This window comes from Hemitrygon akajei, chromosome 4 (assembly GCF_048418815.1).
Source record: "Hemitrygon akajei chromosome 4, sHemAka1.3, whole genome shotgun sequence".
In the NCBI taxonomy this organism is placed as follows: Eukaryota; Metazoa; Chordata; class Chondrichthyes; order Myliobatiformes; family Dasyatidae; genus Hemitrygon; species Hemitrygon akajei.
Genome location: NC_133127.1, coordinates 149654512 through 149677602, shown reverse-complemented (window position 1 = coordinate 149677602; position 23091 = coordinate 149654512). Strand labels below are relative to the sequence as shown.

Below are 23091 nucleotides of genomic sequence, written 5' to 3'. Positions count from 1 at the left end.
TCATGGGTTAATATCAGAATGAGTAACTACTTCTACTCTGAGGTATGTTGTAAAAAGACTGGATGTGACATAAAATAGTGTTGTGGTATTCCTATTTGAACAGTTGTAATTTTACAAAAACATTTTACAGGATTTGAAACTCAATGACAATAGCATTATATTTACAGAGAAAACAACGTCAAATTGCTGTTGTTCCTAATGATGCCTAACTACAACTGAGATTATCTTTTCAAAGCGAATTACATGCAGCAGTGAAGATGTTGGACTGGCTCAGCAATGGCAGTGTATTTTCACATTAATTGTACCCCTCCTTGCATGTATAATGCAAATTCAAAAACCTACTTAAAAGGATACTGTCCTAACAAAATAAAATTAAGAAAATGTGCTTAGGCAGAGAGAGTGCTCTACCAGTTCCATTATGCTGAGGTCTGTGATATTATGTTTCAATGCAATTATTTTTTCCGGGCTTACAAATAAATGACACTAGTTTATCAAGTAATTCTTCCAGAAGATTGATGTTTGTTAAAAGTGAGTAGGATTGTATTTAATTTAATCTTTATCTCCAACTATTTATAAGCCATTCTTAATTATGTGGACTTTGATGTTTAAATTGGTAACAAGTTTTAATTTTGTTGCTTGTGCAAGACATGGGTACAATTCTGAATCATTTTGGTAAAGGAATAAAATCAATCATTGAAAAAAAAATTAACTTGCCAGCATAGGGGCATGAAATCCAATATAGCTATTATATATAGTTGGCTGTTTGATCATGAACAAGTTTGTTATTTAGCAGACTGGAATTACTTTCTCAATTAGGCTCCCACATCAGTTCTTGTAAGCTCAGAACATGCTTATTCTTTACTGATGAGCCAAATGTAAATCGATCCTAATTGAAACCATACATTCAGTAAATGAGTAAAAAATCGTGATGATAGAGCTCATCTTGCTGGACCAAATAGGAAGCGCAGGAACTGACGGTGATTTTTGGCAAGCTAGGTGTTATATATTTTCTGTTTACAATACACCCCAACCCATCTTCAAATTGTCATGTTTAAAGAATCAGAATTTTCTAGAAATTGTATTATGAAGCACAGACCGTTTCATTTAATGCAAATTTCAGATCATCCACTGCCCAGTTCGTCCAGGTTCCAAGAACAATCACCGGGGTGTAACTATGAAAGAAGCAAATTAAAACTGCACGTTTTTTTTTTTGTCTCCACAATTGGTAAAGATATTGTGATATTCTGGGCCATGAGGCAATGGCATGGGCTTTGCAGTAATCAGACTGCGTAACTGTCACCAGTTTTTCTCGTTATGCTAAAAAAAACTAACTGCAGCTTCTGGAATATTCAAATATCCATAACATGGAATCCTGACTCTTATTCTACACTATTCTTTAGACATGTCATATACAGAAATCAGTGCAGATTGGTTAAAACTTTGTGTGTTTACAACCCCAAAAATGATTTGCTTTGTGGAATGAGATGCAAGTCTTTAAATGCATACTTAGCTACAAACACTTGGGTAAGTCTATATTTAAGGATCGATGTTGACTGTACCTTCCTCGAATAAATATGCCAATTTATAAAAGATTGCAGATATGATATAAAAATAATAGTCACGTGCTACTTGGACTATATAATTCAAAAAGCAAAACAAAGGGTCATGAAGTTGCACTCTGTTTAATTTAAAAGCAAATGGGGACTTGAGTGCAATTTTAAACATATCAGCTTTGAAGGGGTGCATGCCTGTTCTTTTTGGGATAAATGACTGTGTACTTGACTATTAACTTACATTTTTTTATATACATCTGGTATAGGTGGATGGTGCTCACCTATACCATACATATATAAAATATGTATATTTTTAATATATGTGTAGTATTGAGGGGGTGCTCTGCTAACCACCATTCTGCTGGAACGTCTGCAAAGTTGCTCCATCTAGTTTTGGGTAGGCCTATCACAGTATTTGCTCAACATGCCGTTGCCATATTATGCATCAAACAAAACCTTTAAGTCATGAAGTCAAACTTCTATAAAGTGGGGGAGAACCACAGGGTGAAGGAATCAGTTTCTTCTAGTTCATAGCTGGAGACCAGCAAGCTGCACATTCAACCTTCAAAGCAGGAATTTTTGCAGACAGGTTCCAGATCATTTGATTAGCACAGAGACATGTGCTTGGAAAAGTGAAGACAAAAAAGAAATACAAAGAGACCCAAATCATTACACATGACAATGTACTGAAAGCATGAGCCCGATTTGAGTGGTTTACAAGCAAACAACCTACCTAGCATTTTGTTTTCTATTACAGTAAAACGCAGATATTCTAGCACTTTTTTAAGATTTTGGTCATAATGAACAGCAGATTTTCTAGACTATGGATTGTTATCCTAACATAGTTTTGTTTCATTTTTTGCAGCTTTCAGAAAATCTGTTGAGATTAAAGGGAGCAGGACATAGAACACTGAGTTTCAACTTGTCAAAACAACTGACCAACACCCCAGACCCCAGCTTGACCACACACTATAGATTAAAGAGCGAGCTAGATGCTGAACCATTGAGATTTTCAAACTGGGTGCCAGGTAATCTGAGTATTACTGAATAATTATTCATACAGAATGTGATTGCAGTCCCCCAGCCCATTATGACAGTAATTTCTCTAATATTGTTGCAATTTGAGGGGGGAAAAAATTCCCAAATTTTCTTAAGTTTATTGACAATAGACTAGTAACATCTTTTCTCTCTTGTGAACTCACCTATAAGTTGGCATCTTTCTTATAATCCAACCAGTTGATAGGGTGAAATAGTTTTCAGCTCATTAATGTGGTCTTACTAATTGCTACATCTTTAAATTTAACTGATGTAATTTGTGGATTAGACAAAGTTATCTGACTAATATAATTGAACAACAAGCAACAAATTAGTTGGCTAGCAGTAAATAATTTTTATCTCTTGATGGCTGACAGTTCCAATTATTTCCTGATTGCTAATTATTATACTGCAAGAAGAAAAGTCAGAATTACCAGTCAGAGAAAGCACCTCACATACAATCATTCATTATTTGTGCTAATCTTACCAAATAAGTTATGATATATAAAAATTCTATTTTTTTTAAAAAAGTCCAAATTTATAATTTACACAGTAAAGAATAAATGTACTTCAGTCTAGTTTAAATGCAAATGTACTTGTGTTTCAGTTTGTGACTTCATGGGGAAGGCACTGATTCAACATACGTAAGTATGTACACGTTTATACAACAGTTTCATAAATGAAAAGCCATTATTATAGATAGGACTTTTAGTATCTTTGGAAGTGACATGGCAGTGAAATCTTGATTCCTGTGATTTTGTGCTTAATAGTTTATTTACTTGTGTTTAATGTCAATCAGTCATTATGATCATTAGTAAAACAGCAGCTCTGGATAAGCAAGACTAATTAGAAGTTTTCCACAAAACTTCCTGGGAATAAGCCAGTTTTTCCATTTCGCTGTAATGTGCCTTTGAACCATCCATCTTCACGTTTCTTGTGAACAAACACTACATCACCTTCTTTCAGTTCTATCTCAGCTTCACTCTGTGGGGGATAAGGAACAAGTACACGATACCTGCCAAAAGAGGAAAGTAAAATTTGATTAGGAGTAGCTCTTGCTTTGCAAATACAACAAGCGCAGTGTTAGTTCTGGTTTAAATGGTGCCTATGAAGGACTGCGATGACCTGTTGGCAGCAAGAACAACTATTAATTACTTATTAATTACACTTCTTCCAGGAAATGATCACGCCAATCAGAAGCCTGTAACTTTCCTTTAGGAGTCGAGCTTTTGAACCGCCTGTATGACCTGGCATTTTTTTGCAGTGTGACCTGAAATCTTGAAAGTGCAGGACGGTTGTGGCGTGGTGTATACTGGCCAAATTGAGGCCCTGGAGCCTGGGCCCAAGTGGAGAATGAGCCAATGTTTGGCTGCTGGGGCGGACTTGGAGGTGATTTGAAGCGACAGAACTGAGGTGAGGCAGAATCGAGATGGCAAGGACCAGGCCCGAGAGTGAGAAATCAGTCAAACCTCTGCTTGTTTAAGTGCCAGGCCGAATTGGTCAGGTTGGGTATGGGCCAAATCAAGATGGCGGGTCCCAAGCACAGTATCAAAGCAGCAGGGACTGGGTCCAAGAGTGCGAATCAATCCACTGTTTGACTGATTTAAGCACTGGGCCAGAATGAAAAAGTCAGGGTGTCAGGGCAGGAGACGAGGGATGGGCCAGTATTCAGCTCGCTGCTCTGCGAGGTTTACTCCTTTCTGTGCCAAACTGAGGCTGTGGCCTGCAACTCACTGACTGCTGGATAGGCTGCAGTGATGACTGGCTTTGTGGTTTTGGATTCACTTTCATGAATTTCAGTTTTGAATATTATTTACTTTTATTGCTTGCACAATTTGTTTATTTTCTCTGTATATAGGGTGTTTGACGGTCTTTTTTTAATGGGTTCTATTGGGTTTCTTTGTTTTGTGGCTGCCTGTTAGGAGACAAATCTCAAGGTTGTGTATAGTATACATACTTTGATAATAAACATACTTTGAAAAAATACTCAATGCTTCAGGAATAGCTTCTTCCCTCCACCATCAGATTTCTAAATGGACAATGGACCCATGAACACTTCCTCAGTACTTTTTCCCTTTTTGCACTATTTATTTAATTTTTAAAATATGTACTTATTGTAATTTATAGTTCTGACTACTATGTACTGCTGCTGCAAAACAAGCTTCACAATATATGCCAGTGATCTTAAACCTGATTCTGATTATTTAATTTGTTTAAACAACTTACCTTTACAACTTTCCCTTTTGCTTAACTCATTTGCCCTTTCCATTTAATTCGTACTCAAACTCTTGATTTCAAAAAATTATTTTCTATTTCTAAATTAAGTAGTGGGTTCATAGTACACTCTGGGAAAATTATTAGTACTCCCACGTTTATGCAAAATAGTTTGAATCATTCAGACAGCCATTATTTTACAGAACAAATTCAGGCTTTTTTTTCAAAAATGTTATCTTGTCCAGAAATCTGCCTTTTTCAAAAAATCAAATTAAAAATAAAGAGAACACGGGACACAATAATTGAACTACAAAGCCCATGAATCCTCTTTCACCCTCGCAATCAGGCTACAAATGTGTTTTGATAAAAGATCAATGAGAAAAGAAAGATTATTTACAAATTCCTCATCTGATTCACAATGTTTAGTTCAGTAGGGATATAATGAAATTCAACCATGTACATGAATACAGCCAAACAAAACAAGTGTTCCTCTGGGGTCAAGGTGCAAACACAGTACCAACAGTATGCAGCACATAAGAGAAGCTTATTGTCATATATCTACATACGTATACATGTAAAATGTATATAACCATATAATGTATATAGAAATGAGACAACATTTCTCCAAACCAGAGTGTAAAGCACAGTGGTACACATAACACACGATAACTTATTAAGGTAAGGATAAAATCTACAGATGAATCGTACAAAAGCAGCAAACTAAAGTGCTTTTGTATTAAATATTGTTAACCAGTGACTCTGAATATGATGTGGCAGGGAGGGCACATGTCTTTCTACTATTGCAATATAATTACGATAGAAGGAAAAAATGCAGTCACAAACAAAAAATATATGGCCCAAGTCCCTGAGTGGCAGGGCCTGATGATGCGTGGGATGTTGTCCTGGACCCACGTTCCTGCAGTAACAAGCACACAGCAATCTTCATCATGCTCTAGTGCATGATGGACAAATGCAATCCAGTTTGTCTTCTACCAAGAGAGCAGCACTGACGGTTGGGGCCAGCCCCCAACTCGGCACGTACTCCAGCAGCGCCTCCGCTCTCTCCTTCACTGCCTCTGGCACTCCCGCCCCTGGGCAGCTGCAAGAGGCAGCTGTGTAGCATGAGGGCCTGACCCGCACAATGGCCGAGGTCACTCAGCCACCCTGCTGCCGGTCTCACCAATGAACTAGACTTGCATTATTCTACGTTACCCATGCTCAACAGGGTCTTGCGATCACAAGAAAAATGTCCAAGACCACCATTTGCTCCGTTTGTTGGACCTCACACCACCTCTGATGCCTTTCTCTTTGGGTGACTGGTACCAGGTGGCAACATAGTGCACAACAAGTCCAGTCCCACTACTATCGAGCAACTCGCTAGTGGGGTAGATGTACAGTACTTGAAGTTCTTAATATCTATCAGTATCTTGCAATCATAATAAAAAGATGTAAAGGACAAATAATTACACCTTTGTTTGAACTCAGAGACCTCCGAGGGGACCACAACATCGTGGTTTGGAGGCTTGTGTGCCTCAGTGATCTGGAGAGCAACGTTGGCTGGAGTCAGAGCTTAATGCTTTGGCTTTTGGTAGAGTCACCCATGTCAAACAGGTCAGAGAAGAGGACAGATTAAGAACCTGGTCCTCCAGGTTCAGGGGATTAGCTCAGGGCTAACAACCCTGACTGGTGAAACAAAATAGTTACAGAAACAGTAATGAAGAATTCCTGTACATCTGACTGCAATGGTGTTCCTGAGTCTCCACCTGGGCCTTGCATGACTGACATTTGTGAAGCTACTAGCCCGAAGGAGGAAGCTCTGAACACTGCCAGAGATAGAGAGCCTTCTTTGCTGCACTGAGTGCCAGCGGTGTAATGGGCAGGAAGCTGGACCCAGAGAGGCCATTACGACCAAGTGCACGGCCATCTTGTTCCCTTCTATTGCACTGATCCTCACCCAATCTTGTAGCAATGGACTCGAATAGGTATTCTCACAAGATCCTATAAATAAAACTAGATCTTGGCCTATTTTACAGCTGTTCTTTATTATGCTGAATATACAATGTCAAGCCCAAATTATGGCCTTACTATAACGATGAATTTGGTCAGTTGCAAATTTAACCCATTTTTCACTTTTTGCATATTTTGTGAAATCCAATGTTCCACAATCTCAGCAATTTTTGACATCATGCAGAATTTGACACAACTGTACTAAAATACATTTTTCTATCTTGAGAATTTATTTCTACAATTCTTTAGTTATCTTTTGTGTATTTCTCTCTGCCCACTCTCCATTCTAAATCAAATCAAACATCTCCTTGTTCTGCACTTTCCTTTGAAATGAACAGAAGACACTGGTTCTGACTTTAACCAGCCCAAATGACATTCAGCTACAGCATCATCCTCCAAAGGGGGATAATGGTCCCAACACTCAATGATGCTGATAGACCAGCCTCAATATTTTTTAATGACATCTTCATTCTTCCTCTTCCTTGGACAGTCCCTCAGGATCAAGAATAATTTGCTTCCACTTCAATTCTTTGGCTTCTGAGGGCAGATGAGATTTTTCTGGGATCCATAGATTAGGAGAGAGATGTTTGATGCATAGATGGCTGTTTGAGCTCCTGATGACTATATCTGGATTTCTCAATGCATTCTCAGATGCTTCTTATCTCGTTTAGAGACGAAATATTCATTTATTGAGATACATGAGCCCTTCTGGCCCTCCGACCCGCACCGACCATCAACCCCTGATTTTAACCCTAGCCTAATCACAGGGTAATTTACAACCTGTACATCTTTGGACTGTGGGAGGAAACCGGCGCATCTGGAGCAAACCCACACAGCCATGGGGAAAATGTCCAAACTCCTAACAGGCAGTGATGGGAATTGAACCTGGATCGGTGATACTGTAAAGCCTTGTGCTAACCATCATGCTGCTGTGTCGCCCCTTTATAAAGGGTTGTCTGATCAAAAAAAGAGTGCTGCACAGGAGCTCAAAAGGAAGCAACCTCTGATTCTTTGCACAGTCCAATACAGCCAAATACAGTATAAATAGGAGATAATGTAAATTCCAGAGTATCAGAACTGATTCTGGAATGGCTGAATTCTGCACCGGTTAGGTGGTTTACTTCATAACAGAGCCAGGCCCAATATAGCCATGGGGAAGACTTCTGCTGATACAATTGGGAAGGTTTTAACTGCTAATGTACCTGCTTCAGGGGGGTGATTATTCCCATCTGAGTGTAACTATGGCCTCAAAGCCGATGATATTGCCCTAAGCATGAACACCAGTATTGGTTTGTTCTATTTTCCAGTGGATTTGACAGATTGTCTGGACATATCATTGGTGGCATCTCTCCAATGCTTTGAACTGTCTGCTGTAGGTAGTTCATGTCACTGAAGCATGCAGGAGAGCTGAGATCACAGTCTTGTGCCAGGTCTGAGCTTTTGGTACTTTCCTCACAGGGCCAAAGGCTTTGCTGGCTCATTGAAGGCAATGGTGCGGATTCCAATGACGATGGGAAAATACCTTCAGCTGGAGGAGTACAACGTGCATGTTAATATCACTGCATGATGACTGAAAGGTCTGACAGGGCAGGAGACTAAAGTTTATTCAAAAGGTTAAACTCCACAAAGTGGCATAACACAGGAAGAAAGGATAAAGGGAAATAATTTTAAGAACATGATTGCCAATTTTAAAAACTGGGATTGCACCAGGCCAGGAATGGAAGAATGCAGAAATCTAAATTGTGAAGCTGAAATTACAGAGTTAGTGAAGCATGTTGACTGTAAATTAAATTTACTATTTTAGAGTTAAGGTTATCCTTGGACATAAGGGCCAGTGTAGCCAGCATGAGCAATGAAATGGAAGAATGGACGTGGTCCAGTCTGGGAATAGATAGCAAGTATTTTGGATTAACTCATACTTGTGGAGGGCTGAGGGTTTCAGCAGTAATTTTTTTTTTAGAAATCAACCAACCGTAATTATAACAAGTTGACAGACTGAATACATTTAACCAATAGTGCTCACATCCAGCGATGTCAAGTACTGTAGACTGCTATTAATGTTCTAAAAATGGTCCAAAAGCTGTTGTAGAACTAGATGAGATGTGGTTCTGCAAGCTGCAGCAAGCTCAGGCTCATTCACATTGGACTCGCATGTAAACTGCCTGGAGTTAAACTGGTGGATTATTTATTCAGTGCATTCCACTTTCCGACAACATTGAAATGAAACATAGGCAGACAGTCTGAGTGTTCTGAACATTTATATTTATCCTATTCAGTTTATTTCTTTTATCCACTATTAAGTAGATTAATTCCTGACCTTGGCATCTCCCTGTGAGTTTAATGGATTGAGAAATGAAAGAAACAACCTTAAAATTTTGTTACACTTTTATATATGCCTTTTTTTTAAAACTTATCAGTTTTCAGGCACCAGTAGTATCAGTATGGAATCTGAGCACTACTGTAGGATCCTCCAGAAACCTCCGTGAAGAAACGAATCCACCAGTTCTCAGACACCGAAGGAAATGAAAATCAATTCATAGAAAAGGTACTGGGCTGAGGTGCTTAATGACAACTGTTAGTTTTTCTCTTTACCCACACTCTTGCCTTTGCTGAAGTTAATTTTCACTTCTAAGAGACAAAACCAATTCCTCTTATAGTTGTTGAAAATGGTTTTTTGAACCTCTGAATTTTATTGTAAAGGGTATTGAGTGACAGCTGTGGTTTCTTTCTGCAAAAATTAAAATGATCAATAACATACTTGAACAGGGAAAATTCTTACAGGAGAACTTTTATGAAATTCTTACGGTATCATTAACACAAACCAGCATCAATAAATAATCACCCCTCTGTCATAGAATACTGTAGGTTTCTATTATTGTGAAAAAATGAGCCAGTGTATAGTTCTGTCCATTGTGTCTGTTGCTTTTCATTTCAGATAATTAAACCTATAGTATTGACTTGTTCTGCTTAGCTTTTAGATCATGATACATCCAAATTCATAATGCAGAAAATTGATCAAAGCATATTGTCAGTAGTGAAACATATTCTTACCCCTTGAGTAAACAGGAAAAAAAGCTTGGGATCTATTCCAAGAACAAGCACTGGAAATGTTCCATTTTCCTGTCAGATCTCTGACAACACCATGTTCTTATTCCAACAGGACCCCAGCCAGATTGCACAAATTATGTAGTTGAAGTTTTTGGTCTAGTTACTTTTTTGGACACATTTTTGCAATTACTACTGAGATCAATGTAATTTTCTACTGCTACATCATTCCTTTTGCACAAATCTCACGTGCTGATTACCTCGTTCCTCCAGGCTCTGTACATTCAATTGACAGTGACATTCAATTGACAGTGTCTTTTTGCTATTTGTATCTTGTATGTAGTTGAAAAGTAATGGCAACAGCTCAGCGAACTGCTTTCATAACCAAAGTTGACAAAAGATAATCTGACTTTTGTACAGAAGATGTAATGTGATAAGATGATTAATGTGAGATTTTATCTTTCTAATTATTTTGAACCAACTCACATGAAACTTCTCTCATCACAAATTGAAAAACGTTTCTTTACATTCAAATGATGAGGGCATTGCTGGCAAGTCCAGCACTTACTGGCAGCAGAAGATTTGTACTTGTGCACAGGGCTTCTGCCAGATAAAGGAGAGCAAATTCCATATTAAATTGGGTAGGACCATGGCCATTGTTGGGTGGGGAGAGGGGTAGTTAGTGGGAGCCCAAAAGCACACCAACTAGCACTGATTAAATATAGGTGTACACCAGATAATGGGGTTTAAATGTAAAACATTATTTATTTATCTAGATATAGAGCATGGTAATAGGCCTTTCAGGCCCAATGAGCCTGCACCGCCCAGCAACCCCTGACAACCCTGATTTAACCATAACCTAATCAGGGGGACAACTTACAATGACCAATTAATCTACTGTACTGGGTATGTCTTTGGAAACTGGAGAAACTTCTCACATTCCATGGGAGGACACTGAAGAGACTCCTTACAGAGTACTGCCGGAATTAAACACTGAACTCCAACGTCCTGAGCTGTAATAGCGTCGCACTAACCAATATGTTACCATGGCGCCCGGAGGAAGCCGGAGCACCCAGAGAAATGCAATGCAGTCATGGGGAGAAACTACAGACTCCTCACAGACAGCAGTGGGGTTGAACCCGGGTCACTTCTCTGCAACAGGACTACACTAACGTATCGCTGATTCAGTTCAAGCCTTGATTGAAATTTCACTGTCATTTTAATCAACATGAAAAGGTGGGGGGGGGGGGGAATTGATTTCTGAGGCACATAATGCAAGCGGGCAGAACATTATTGTGTTATTACAAACCACTTTGCTTACAAAAAGGTTTTACCGCCCCTGTTCACAATATAGTGCATGAAGCAGAAACACAATTCCTAACACCTGAAGACAGGTTTGCCTTCAGATTCTCACAAGCGTGATGCAAGGTATTTTCAAACAAGGCAGAGTTTAATGCAAGCAGTGATCATGGGTAAAAAGTCATTATATAAATTATCGTACATTGTAACCATAAAGGGAACTTAACATGCCCTTTACATTTTCACTTTAACATTTTTACTTTGTTAAAGGCAACAAAAAATATTTTTCTGAAATTATGTGCCTACCTTTCACAAGAAAGTGGCTTCAGCTCTGGCCGGATTGCAACCATGGAGGAGCACAGCTGCCTTGTGGGTGGAGAAATGGAGAAGTTGGAATCCAGTGAGCCAGTTTTCCTGTGCAGTGGCTCCATTCCCATAGCCCCTTGCATTTCGCTTTCCAAAGGGCAAGATCCAGCCCTGCCATGGCTAGAGACTGAACTAACATCAGGGCCCACGGCTCCCTGCACGGCGTTCTCTGCCGCTGCTTGTGGCGGGTCGTGAGTTGGAGACATTGACGGAGGTGAGCGAGACTTCTTCTTTCCTGAGGCTCCTGACAGAAGCTTTAAGAGTCCACTTTTCTTCTCTTTCTAAAATGAACAGATTTTGTTTTTAGAAACAAACCAATAGAGTACAATACTTAAAATTTTCAGTCTATTTGATCACATGCTTTTGATTCTAGGCCACTTACAATCCCCCAATAGCCTTTATATATCCAGTTCTTCAGTAACAGTGATCTTGCATCTAAGTGCAATTGAAGCAGATTATCCACTGGCTTAGTGGATTTATTCCCTTCTTTATCAAACTAGTTCAAATTTGTACATTACCAGCCCCGTCAGGAATATACAACATCATTAAAACTCGTGCTGGTCAGTTACACAGAAATCACTTCCTATGGTTGAAGTGTAAAATGTGTATGAAGATATGACACAACCTGGATTTTACAGGATTAAATCTATAGCTATTGTTGATACAGCTAATCCATATATCTGAAATATAATGTGCAGAATAGGTAAATGGTTAAAAAGACACAACACCATGTCCTGTGTTATAGTAACAAGTGTGAGGCCTTTACCAAGAGATGTTCCTTAGATCTCTCATCAGGTGCAGCGTAACTGACACTTTCTTCAAATTCTATGCAATATGAAGTCCAACTAGGAACTTAAAAATTAAACCTAAAATGTTTGCAGAGAGTTGAACTACAATTTATGCCATAAAAGGAACTGATATGGCCCACTGAATTTACACTGTCTGACAAAGACCTGTCCTACTTCATGGTGCAAAGTAGTTTTGTACTTCATGGTACAAAGCTTTATAAATAAATGTGATCAAAGGCTTCTGCCTCAAACAGCCAACTCCAAAACTCATCACTCTGGGAGAAAAATTATTCACCCACACTCCCTTCTATGTATTGCTATGTAAATCTATTTCCCCTGGCTACTAACCTCTCTTGAGCCCTCACTGTTTACTGCTCTCTATTTAAATCTCTTTTCAATACATTCAATCAAAAATGCACCTATTTTTCTTAATCATATTTAATGCTCTTCTGTACTACCAAAATCCTCAGCAATTTCCTCCGCATTCTTTCCAGTGCTATTGCATTCTTTGTTATGAGGTGTACAGGTTTCTCCTGCTATCCGAAGATGGAGCGTTTCTATGGAACCGTTGGTAAGCTGAAATGTCGTAAAGCAAAGAAGCAATTACCATTAATTTATATGGGAAAAATCCAAAAAATTACCTACCAAATAACACATAAAACCTAAAATAACACTAATACACTGTAAAAGCAGGAATGATATGATAAATATACAGCCTATATAAAGTAGAAATATTGTATGTATGGTGTAGTTTCACTTATCAAAATTGGGAAGACAGCGAGCCAAAATCAATCTGGAGAAAAAAAAAATCGGCACATACATGCCTACGCACGTACACGCATATGTACGTACACACATGCGCACATAACTGCCCGCACAAGGCTTCACGGTCGTGGTAGTCTTTCTCCCGGTAAACACACGTATAAAGCGGGCGCCCTTTTCTCGTAAAAGCGAAAATCCTCTTTGGTTAGTGAAAACAGGTACTAATGTAGGTCTTTCGTAACAGCGAGCTGTTATAAAGCAAACGTTAGAAAAACGGGGGCCACCTGTATTGTAGCTGTGCTGTAACTAGTGTTCCAATTTCCACAAATCCCTCAGTGGCACTATCCACACTACCTTATATGATTTGCTCCAAAATTAGATGCTCTTAAATAGTGTAGATGATTTTAATATCAATTTTATAGTTATTCCAATGCTCTTCATGTTCTTTTGTTTAGAAAATTTAGAAAGCAAATTTCCTGAACCTTACATTGCCAACACTTACAAACACAAAATGCAGAAGGAACTCGGCAGGTCAGGCAGCAATTTCAAGTTTTTTTTTCTTTTTTTCACTCTCTCTCTTTCTCACCCTTACTCAAACATCTTCTTTCTATCAAGCTAGCTTAAAACCTTCTCAATTGTATCAGCAAAAGTCTTCCCCATAGCTATATTGGACCTGGCTCTGTTATGAAGTAAACCACCTAACCTGGTCAGATCTCAGCCACTCCAGAATCAATTCTGATATTCGGGAATTTACATTATCTATTATTGTAGCTGACAGTGCAAAAAAAAAACAGAACTCAAACTGCGCAGCACTTTTTTTGGTCATACAATCCTTTAAAAAGGGGTAACACAGTGGTTAGCACAATGCTTTACAGTAGCAGCGATCTGGGTTCAATTCCCGTTGCTGCCTGTAAGGCGTTTGTACGTTCTCACCGTGACCACACAGGTTTTCTCCAAGTGTTCCTGTTTAATCCCACAGTCCAAAGACGTGCCAGTTGGTAGGATAACTGGTCATTGTAAAATGTCCCATGATTAGGCTAGGATTAAATGGGGGATTACTGGGCGGCATGGTTTGAAGAGCTGGAAGGGCCTACTGTGTTGTATGTCAATAAATAAACAAACAAATAAATCAATAGATAAATAAATATTCTGGAGTGGATCTTGTAAGCTGGGTAAAACAGGTGATTGTAAAATTGGAACAGTGATTTCGGGTCATGACCCACATTTGACCTTTTCCTGGCATTAGGTGTGTACCTATGATGTCTTTAGTGATGCAAAAGACTTTTCCTCCCATACAGAAGTAGACTGAAGCGCAAAGTGTCACTTGATTATCAGAGAATGGTCTCAGTGTTACTGCATGGGCAGGGACTCCCTGTTGGGGATATCCCTGGAGGTGGAATCTGTGTGTATGTTAACGAAGATCAGGGCACTAACTCATCATCTGTAGCTAGCAGTCACTATTCTGTGGAAATTGAACATCTTACAGTTAAATGCCAGCCATGTTACTTGTTTAAGGAGTTTACTGTTGGGCTCATCACCGCTGTCTACTCCTCCCGGAATGCGAACACCAAGGGACAGCTTCAACCAACAAGCATCCTGTTAACCTGCAGGATAGTTTACCCAAATTCTACCAACACATCGCCATGGCCATAAGGGCAACAGAGACTGAACCATGTTTACACAAACAGACACGGTACTTGCAAAGCCATCCCATGCCCTCATCTTGACCCCTCTGACCTCATGTCCATAATGAGAATCCCAGCATACTGACCACTACTGAAAATGGAGAAACCAGTCAAGAATCCATCACGGTATGGCCTAATGAGGCAATCTCGACGCTTCAGTACTACTCTGAACAGACCAGCTGGCAGATGTTCAAGAAGGCCGCCATGAAGAGAGAAGACACAGACCTTCAAAGGTACATTTAATGTCAGAAATGTATACAATATACATCCTGAAATGCTTTTTCTTCACAATATGCCTCGTCTGTCACCAGCTACAACAGTAAGTATGTTGACAATGTTAGTAGCTCAAGAATGGTTATTTCATGGACCAGTCAGAAGTCCTGGCTGATTAAAAACACCAGGATGCTGGCTTCAAGCCTGGAGACCGAACAGCAACCAGAAGCAACCTCACCTTCTGCAACACGAGGGCAAAGACCATCTACACACAACATTCAGGAACACCTGTCGGATAACAGTCACTGGCGTACGTGGCTGGGCATCAAGGGAGTGTCGGAAGAACAGTGTTGACTGTACCAGTGATGCCTCCTTCCCCAAAGCTCAGAACAACTTTTATGCATGTTTTGAGGTGTGGAACACAATGCCAACTACAAAAGCTATTGCCTTCCTTCCAGGTATGCATCCACTGTCCGTAACAGTAGCAGACGTGAGAAGGACTCTGCAGAGAGTCAACCCCCTTAAAGCTTCCGGACCAGACAACATCCAGGCCAAGTACTCGGGAAGTATATACACCAGCTCGCTGATGTCTTCATGGATGTTTTCAACACTTTACACATCCAGGTTCCCACATGCTGCAATCATCCACTGTCATCAGCGTACCAAAGAACTCTACACCTTCAGAAGCAAAGAGCTACCGTCCGGAGTACTGATGCCAATCATCATGAAGGGCTTTGAATAGCTGGTAATGTCACATAACAAAAATTCCGTTCCTGCCACATTGGATGCTCATCAATTTGCTTACAGACAGAACTACTCTACGACAGATGTCATAGCATCTGTCATGCACCTAGCTCCAGAAAACAAGGACACTCATGTCAGATTGCTGTTTCTGGATTTCAGCTCCACAATCAACACTATTGTCCCACAGAACCAACTCTTAATTCCTTGATCTAAACATACCATTGTGCAACTAGGTGTTGGGTATCCTAACCAACAGATCTCCAACAGTCAGGATGCACAAACACCTCTCCCTCCCCACCATCCTCAACACGGGAGCCCCTCAGGGCTGTGTGCTGAGCACTATGCTGTACACTCTGCTCACACGAGACTGCACAACCAGACTCCCGGGTAACCGCACTGTCAAGTTTGCCATTGACACGACTGTGGTGGGGATCATCACCAATAATAATGAGACAGTCTACAGAGAGGAGGTGGAAGAGCTCGAGGCCTGGTGCCAGGCAAATAATCTCTTCCTCAATATCACTAAGACAAAGGAGATGGTTAGGAACTTCAGGAGAACTTGTACCACTCACAACCAGTGGTACAACAGTAGAAACTGTGAGCAGTTTCACACTCCTGCAAATGCACGTCTCCCACAATCTCTCATGGTTCCAGAACACATCCTAAACAATCAAGAAAGCCCACAAATGTCTCTACTTTCTGAGGAGGCTGAAGAGAGCTAGACTATGCACTTCAATATTCATGACCTCCTACAGATGTGCAGTAGACAGCACCCTAACAAGATGCATTGTGCGGAAACTGCACTGCAGCAGACAGGAAGGCTCCACAACAGGTAGACAAAACTGCCCAACACATCAATGGAACCAGCCTACCCACCACCAAGGACATAGATATAGAAAGGTACCGGAAAAAGACCAACAATATCATGAAGAGTCCCACCAAGCAGCTCATGGTCTCGTTTGTTCCATGCCCATCAGAGAGGAGGCTACGAAGCATCCACATCAGGACCACCAGACTCAAAAACAGCTGATCAACACCTCCACCCACTAACGCACCCCATCACCACAACTTCATCATTTCCTGTCAGAGTCACCTAATGTGCAGACACTCTTGTATCTGATGTCACTTCACGCACATACTTTATGTATGAATACAAGCTATATTATGTATTTATACTTAAGTGATTTTTTTAAATTCTTGTGTACTTTAACTTTCTTTTTTTTGTGCTGCATCAGATCCAGGATAACAATTATTTCCTTCTCTTTTACACTTGTGTAATGGAAATGACATTAAACAATTTTGAATCTTGAATTCTTGATTGTCTATGACAGTAAAATAATCCAGTTCCTATTTGGTATAACTCTTGCCATTGATCAAAGTAAGGTACCCGGCCCTACCGTTAAATGACATTCAGGAGCCAGTGAACACTGCTTTATCCAATCACTAAAGATAATGTGTAAAGCAAAAGCTTGCGACACAACTAAAGACCCAGCCCACATTGCTTTCAGATAAATTTCTGCAGAATAACTGCACTCTTCATATTTTGAAAGTTAATGGCATCTATAGTTAAAATGCCATCTCTTGAAATCTACACAGTGACAAACATACCCTTGTCATTTACCTAATTCATATTGGTGTGAGAGGAACGCTAGAGGTGTCCTGGTTGAACTATGATGAGTATTGATCTTGGCCTAGTCGTCCCAAGTTTCCGATAAAAGATCTTTGACCTGAAACACAAGTTCTTATTTCTCTTCCCATAAATGCAAATTGACCTTATGAGTATTTTCCACAATTTTCTTTTGGGTCCAGTTTTAAATGCAATAAAGATAGTGGTAGCAGCAGGTAAAATCTGAATCACACCTACACTGTTATTGGGAGAGCAACAGAGTCTGATATAATCACTGCAGATTTGGACTAATTCCAAAGTACAACCATTCAAGAAATAGTAGTTGACACTTAAATACTGTATGTACCCTTTACATTATTTCTTGACCATGTCTGGTATAGATTACTGAGTGCCTATGACACATCAGTACAATTCAAACAAAGCATACTATATTTGGAAAATTACTGAAAATACAGCCAGATGAGGACATATGATATTCACCCAACCATAACAGTCTGAAAGATCAAGACTCATTTTTACAACTTGTTAATATGCAGTAATGAATAGATGGTAGAAAATTGCTGATAAGTCATTTTAGTGACCTTGGGTTCAGTTCTAATCTCCTCCGAGATTCAAGCATCACTGCTCCATAATAATTGGATATTTTCCATTTGTGCTGGTCATTCATGAGGGGGACATAATATTAAAAGTCAGTCAAAGTCACTGCATTCATATCTTGAGAGTGGGGAAATGCAAGGTAGACTGACTTTTCCTCTTCGTTAAAAAATGTCACAATGCATTGGCAATTTGGAAAGAAAAGAAATTAGAACAAAACATTTTGTAATCAGTTTTTATGTCGTTTCTCTCTTTGCCAACTTAAGTATTTAATGAAAAGGAAATTGAAGCACAGATGTTCACTCTCTATAGTTCAGTCTTGAATATTGCACTGAGAATCATTTGAAAGAATGTGTAATGGTAGACTGCTCTCGAAAAAATCTGAAAAAACAGACTGCACTGCAGTACTAACACTTTACAAAAATCTTCTTGAAGATTGACCAAGAAAACATATAATACCAATAGAAACTTAGGGATATCAAAAAGTGAAAAAATAATGTTAAGATTTTTCATTGGTTCTTTGAATCATTTTTCTCAAGGTACTTAATTAGCTAATTTTGGGCAAAATCAATTGAGCAAATAAGGTACATGATATGTACTAAGGTCTAGACTGGCACCCATATGTCCAGTAATATGGATTTTAAGCCATATGCTAACATCTTTATATAAAGAGCAACACACACAAAATGCTGGAGGAACTCAGCAGGCCAGGCAGCATCTATCGAAAAAAGTACAGTTGACGTTTCAGGCCAAAACCCTTTGGCAGGACTGGAGGAAAAAGGCTGAGCAGTAGATTTAAAAGGTGGGGAGAGGGGAGAGAGAGAAACACCAGGTGATAGGTGAAACCTGGAGGGGGAGGGATGAGGTAAAGAGCTCGGACGTTGATTGGTTAAAGAGACAGAAGGCCATGGAAGAAAGAAAAGGGAGGGAGGAGCTCCAGAGGGAGGCGAAGGTTGGGCAAGGAGATAAGGGGATAGGAAATGGTGAAGGGGGTTGGGGGGCATTACCAGAAGTTTGAGAAATCGATGTTCATGCCATCAGGTTGGAGGCTACCCAGACGGAATATAAGGTGTTGTTCATCCAACCTGAGTGTGGCTTCATCATGACAATGGAGGGGGCCATGGATGGACATGTAGGAATGGAAATGGTAAGCGGAATTAAAATGGGTGGACACTGGGAGATCCCGCTTGTTCTGACAGACAGAGCATAGATGCTCGGTGAAGTGGTCTCCAAATCTATGTCAGGTCTCACTGATATACAGGAGGCCACACTGGGAGTGTCTTTATACAGACTTTGTATAAAGATATCTTTTAAAAAAAAATAAGTCTTGGTGAAATTTCCATATGGCTATAGATTTCACCGGTCATGATACGCAACTGGCAGTCTTACACCAAGAAAAAAATCTATTTGTGCACCACAAATTCAGGATGAGAGAATTCTGTAAGGTTCGCTTGCAAGTGAATGCCTCTATTATTAGAAACGTCAACACTGGGAAAAAGATACCAGCTGAATACTCCATCCATGCCTCTCATAATCTTATAAACCTCTATCAGGCCTCCATTGCTTCAGAGAAAACAACCCAAATTTGTCCAACTGCATCTCATTGCACGTCCTCTAATCCAGATGTCAGCCTGGCAAACTACTTCTGCACCCTGTTACGAAGGCGGAGCAACTCTGGTGCAAAGTCGCCCCCTCCTTTTTGAGAATCGCAAGATCGCTATTATTTCGGGTCTGAGACCCAGGAAATGAGAGAGATACACAGCATGTCAGTAATGAGAGAGAGAGACACAGAATATACAAGGTTTGGAATGTCTCCTGACATAAGCGGAACGGAACCACTGATTACTGCTATTGTCTCTTGGAGACGGAATTGTGTATTGAGTACTGTACTATTCATTGGAAACCCTCAGGGGACAACCAGAGTGGTCTGGTTGAGGGACTGCATCATCCCAACCTGACTGACATTTGAGACCCCGTGAGTGAGGATAAAAGAGGGGTCTGGGGAACAACCCCTTTAGACGCACCACGAGAAACGCTAGAAATCCAGTGACAGCGTTTGATAGCGAAAGCCGGTGGGGGCTCGTGTGTGTCCTCCCTTGCCTGGGTGGCGGGCTCATCACGGAAGAACGGTTTAGCTAAAGGAGAAGTCACACTTGAACAGCCACGACAACGAGACACCTGATGGATCGAAATCATAAAGGAAGGTTGGCAAAACCCGTAGCGGTAACTGTTCCCATTCTCTCTCTCTCTCTCTCTCTCTCTCTCCAACAGTTGCAACCCAGCGACACCCAAACGATGGCAGCTTGTGTGAACTGCAGCGAACTTTATATTTCCATCGGACAATTCATTATCCCCTAGACAACGATAGAGCTTATTTCTTATTGATTATTATTATACCCGCACTTTTAGATTTAGTATTGACAACGTATATTATCTGTATATTTGCATTGATATTATTTTTGTGTATTTTTGCTAATAAATACTGTTAAAAATAGTATCACCAGACTCTAATGGACGTCTCTATCTTTGCTGGTAAGTAACCCAGTTACGGGGTTCGTAACAACCCTCAACATCGTTCCTATAAAGGGGTAACCAGAATTGGATGCAGACGCGGCCTAACCAGTTTTATAAAGCGCATCATAACTTCCTGACTCTTGAACTCAATTCCTTCACTAATAAAGGCAAGCATGCCATATGTTTTCTTCACTACCCTATCAACCTGTGCAGCCATTTTCAGGAAGCTATGGACTTGGACACCGCGATCCCTTTGTACATCAATACTGTTGAAGGTCCTGCCATGAACTGTGCACTGTCCCTTTACATCCAGCCTCCCAAAGCGCATCACCTAGTACTTGTCTGTATTAAACACCATCTGCCATTTGTCCGCCTGCATCTGCAACAGATCTACTGTACGTCCCACTGTATCCTTTGGCAGTCTTCTACACTATCCATGGAGCCACTAATCTTTATATCGTTAGTTAGTGTGAACTTACTAATGCATCCAATGACTTTTTCATCTGTCATTTATATATTTCACAAGCAACAGAGGCCACCATACAGACTCCTGTAGAACACCACTAGACACAGAAGCCCAGCCAGAGTAAGTCCCATCGACCACTAAAAAATTCATCAAAAACATTCAGTAAATTATTATTTTTTAAAAGGTTCTTTGATTTTAGATACCTCCAATTTAAAATAACCCTAAGGACTTCGAAAACAGCAGCTATCAAAAGAACACTGGGATACTGTGGGGTGGGGTGATCCAGTTATGCTCACTGCCAATTCCCAACTCTAAGAATTCTCTAATCTGGATGATCAGCTCCTTTGGCTCTCCATATCTGGAACAACTCGGTGTGCTTAAAAATGGACTTCCTTTTAATTGAACTACATAAGCAGAATACAACAGGATGGTGCTCATCTGGAATCTCGTTGACATCAGTGGAGACAGAGTACAATTTGCTGATGATACTCTCCAGGCATTCAATACAAAAAAGGAGGGTGAATTTCTATGCAGTTGCTCTTCCGGTGCAGATGCACGAAGCTGCAAGATTCTACTGCCTAGAAATTGGATTTCACTCTTTATTTGCCTGTGTTGTATATATCTCCAACGCGCAAACGAAACACCCACAAAAGGTGGTAAAACTGGCCAAATATGTATTTAATAAATGCAGTTACATGAGGATGGTTTACACTGAGCATCATCCATCAAAACAAGATCAATGCAATTCATATTTTCTTATGACACAGGAGGCCATTCAAACATCAGATTCTGCTAGATTTCAAAGTATCCCATCAGTTGAAGTCTCCATTTATTTCTTTGTAAACTTTTCACTGACTTTTCTATCATCTGCTTCCACGGGGCAATTTACAGTAGCGATTTAACCTTGTGGCATATCTCTGGGATGTGGAGAGCAACTAGCACAAACCCAGGTGGTCACAGGAAGAACATGCAAACTGCACACCAACTGTTTCAAATGGAACGAGTTACATTGAATAAAAGACCCAGGAATGAATGTTAGTCGACACCCTCTATATCAGGGGTTCCAACTAGGGATCCACAGACCACTTGCTTAATGGTGTTGGTCCATGGCATTAGAAAGCTTGGGAAGCTTTGCTCTATATCACTAGGCTGAGGAGCTGACCACTAGAGCAGCACCACACTCAGTGATAACAGCGTTCAAGGTAGGAGGTGGTATCTCTGGAGACCCTCTGGGTTTGATCTCCTCACTCATGGGCACATCTTTCCCTGCTGCACTGAGGTCCCCTATCACTAACATATTCGCACTTCCACTCATGAGTATTGTTACCACTGAGGCTTAAGGATGACAATGCCCAGTGCTGATGTGGAACTCTGGAAGATGGATGAACAGCTGACAGTCAATATTGAAGATAACTAGTCAAGTCTCCGGCTTGTTACAGAGTCTCTTATAAATGTGAACAAAAGATACAGGAGGCCATTTAGTCTGTAATGTTCAACAAGACTGTGGCAGAAACACCATTTTCTTTCCTTATCTCTATATCCCTTGATTCCTGTAATATTTGAATATTTAGTATCTTCAACTTTGAATGACTAAGCCTATAAAACCTTCTGAGGTTGAGAATTTCAAAGATTTGGTGAAGACATTTTCCCTCAATAACATTTCCTTTGCACTGTGACTGTCACCTTTTGGTTCTAAACTCCTCTGCCAAGGGAAAAATCCTTGCAGTATTTATACTGTCAAGCCCACTAAGAATGTGTGTGTTTCAACGGTGTGCTCCCTTTCATTCTTCTAATTCGCTCTTGAACAGCCTGGTCGTGGAGTGCATCAGCTTCCGCTTTTCAGACAAATTTGGCTACTGCAACTGGCCTGCTGCTGAAACAGGTCTATGGCAGACACCACCTCTCTGCTCCTGCACTCATTTCTGCAACATCTTTACAGTAAAGACACTCATGTTGGACTATTGTTTATTGACTAGGGCTCCACCTTCAATACTATAATTGCAAGCAATTCATCATCAACTCTAAACCCTGGGAGTCAGCACCTCCCTCTGCAACTTGGTCCTCTAGATCCTCGACTTCCTGACCAACAGGCCACAATCAACAAGGACATACAGCAGCATCTCTGCCACGATTACTATAAACACTGGTTCTCCACAAGGTTGCATTCTCAACCCCCAAC

At 40.3% G+C, this 23091-nt stretch overlaps 1 protein-coding gene across 2 annotated transcripts in view; it reads right to left on the bottom strand.

The window, feature by feature from the left end:
- Positions 1–2013: 2013 nt before the first annotated feature.
- The window catches only part of LOC140726772 (E3 ubiquitin-protein ligase SH3RF3-like), a 328412-nt gene continuing 307334 nt past the window's right edge, over positions 2014–23091 (bottom strand). For both annotated transcript variants that reach the window (XM_073043582.1, XM_073043583.1), the window contains 2 exons: positions 11460–11800; positions 2014–3603 (listed from right to left, as the gene is read on the bottom strand). In XM_073043582.1, coding sequence (XP_072899683.1) covers positions 3435–3603; positions 11460–11800 — 510 coding nt within the window. In that variant the 3' untranslated portion in view covers positions 2014–3434. The remainder of the gene's footprint in view (positions 3604–11459; positions 11801–23091) is intronic.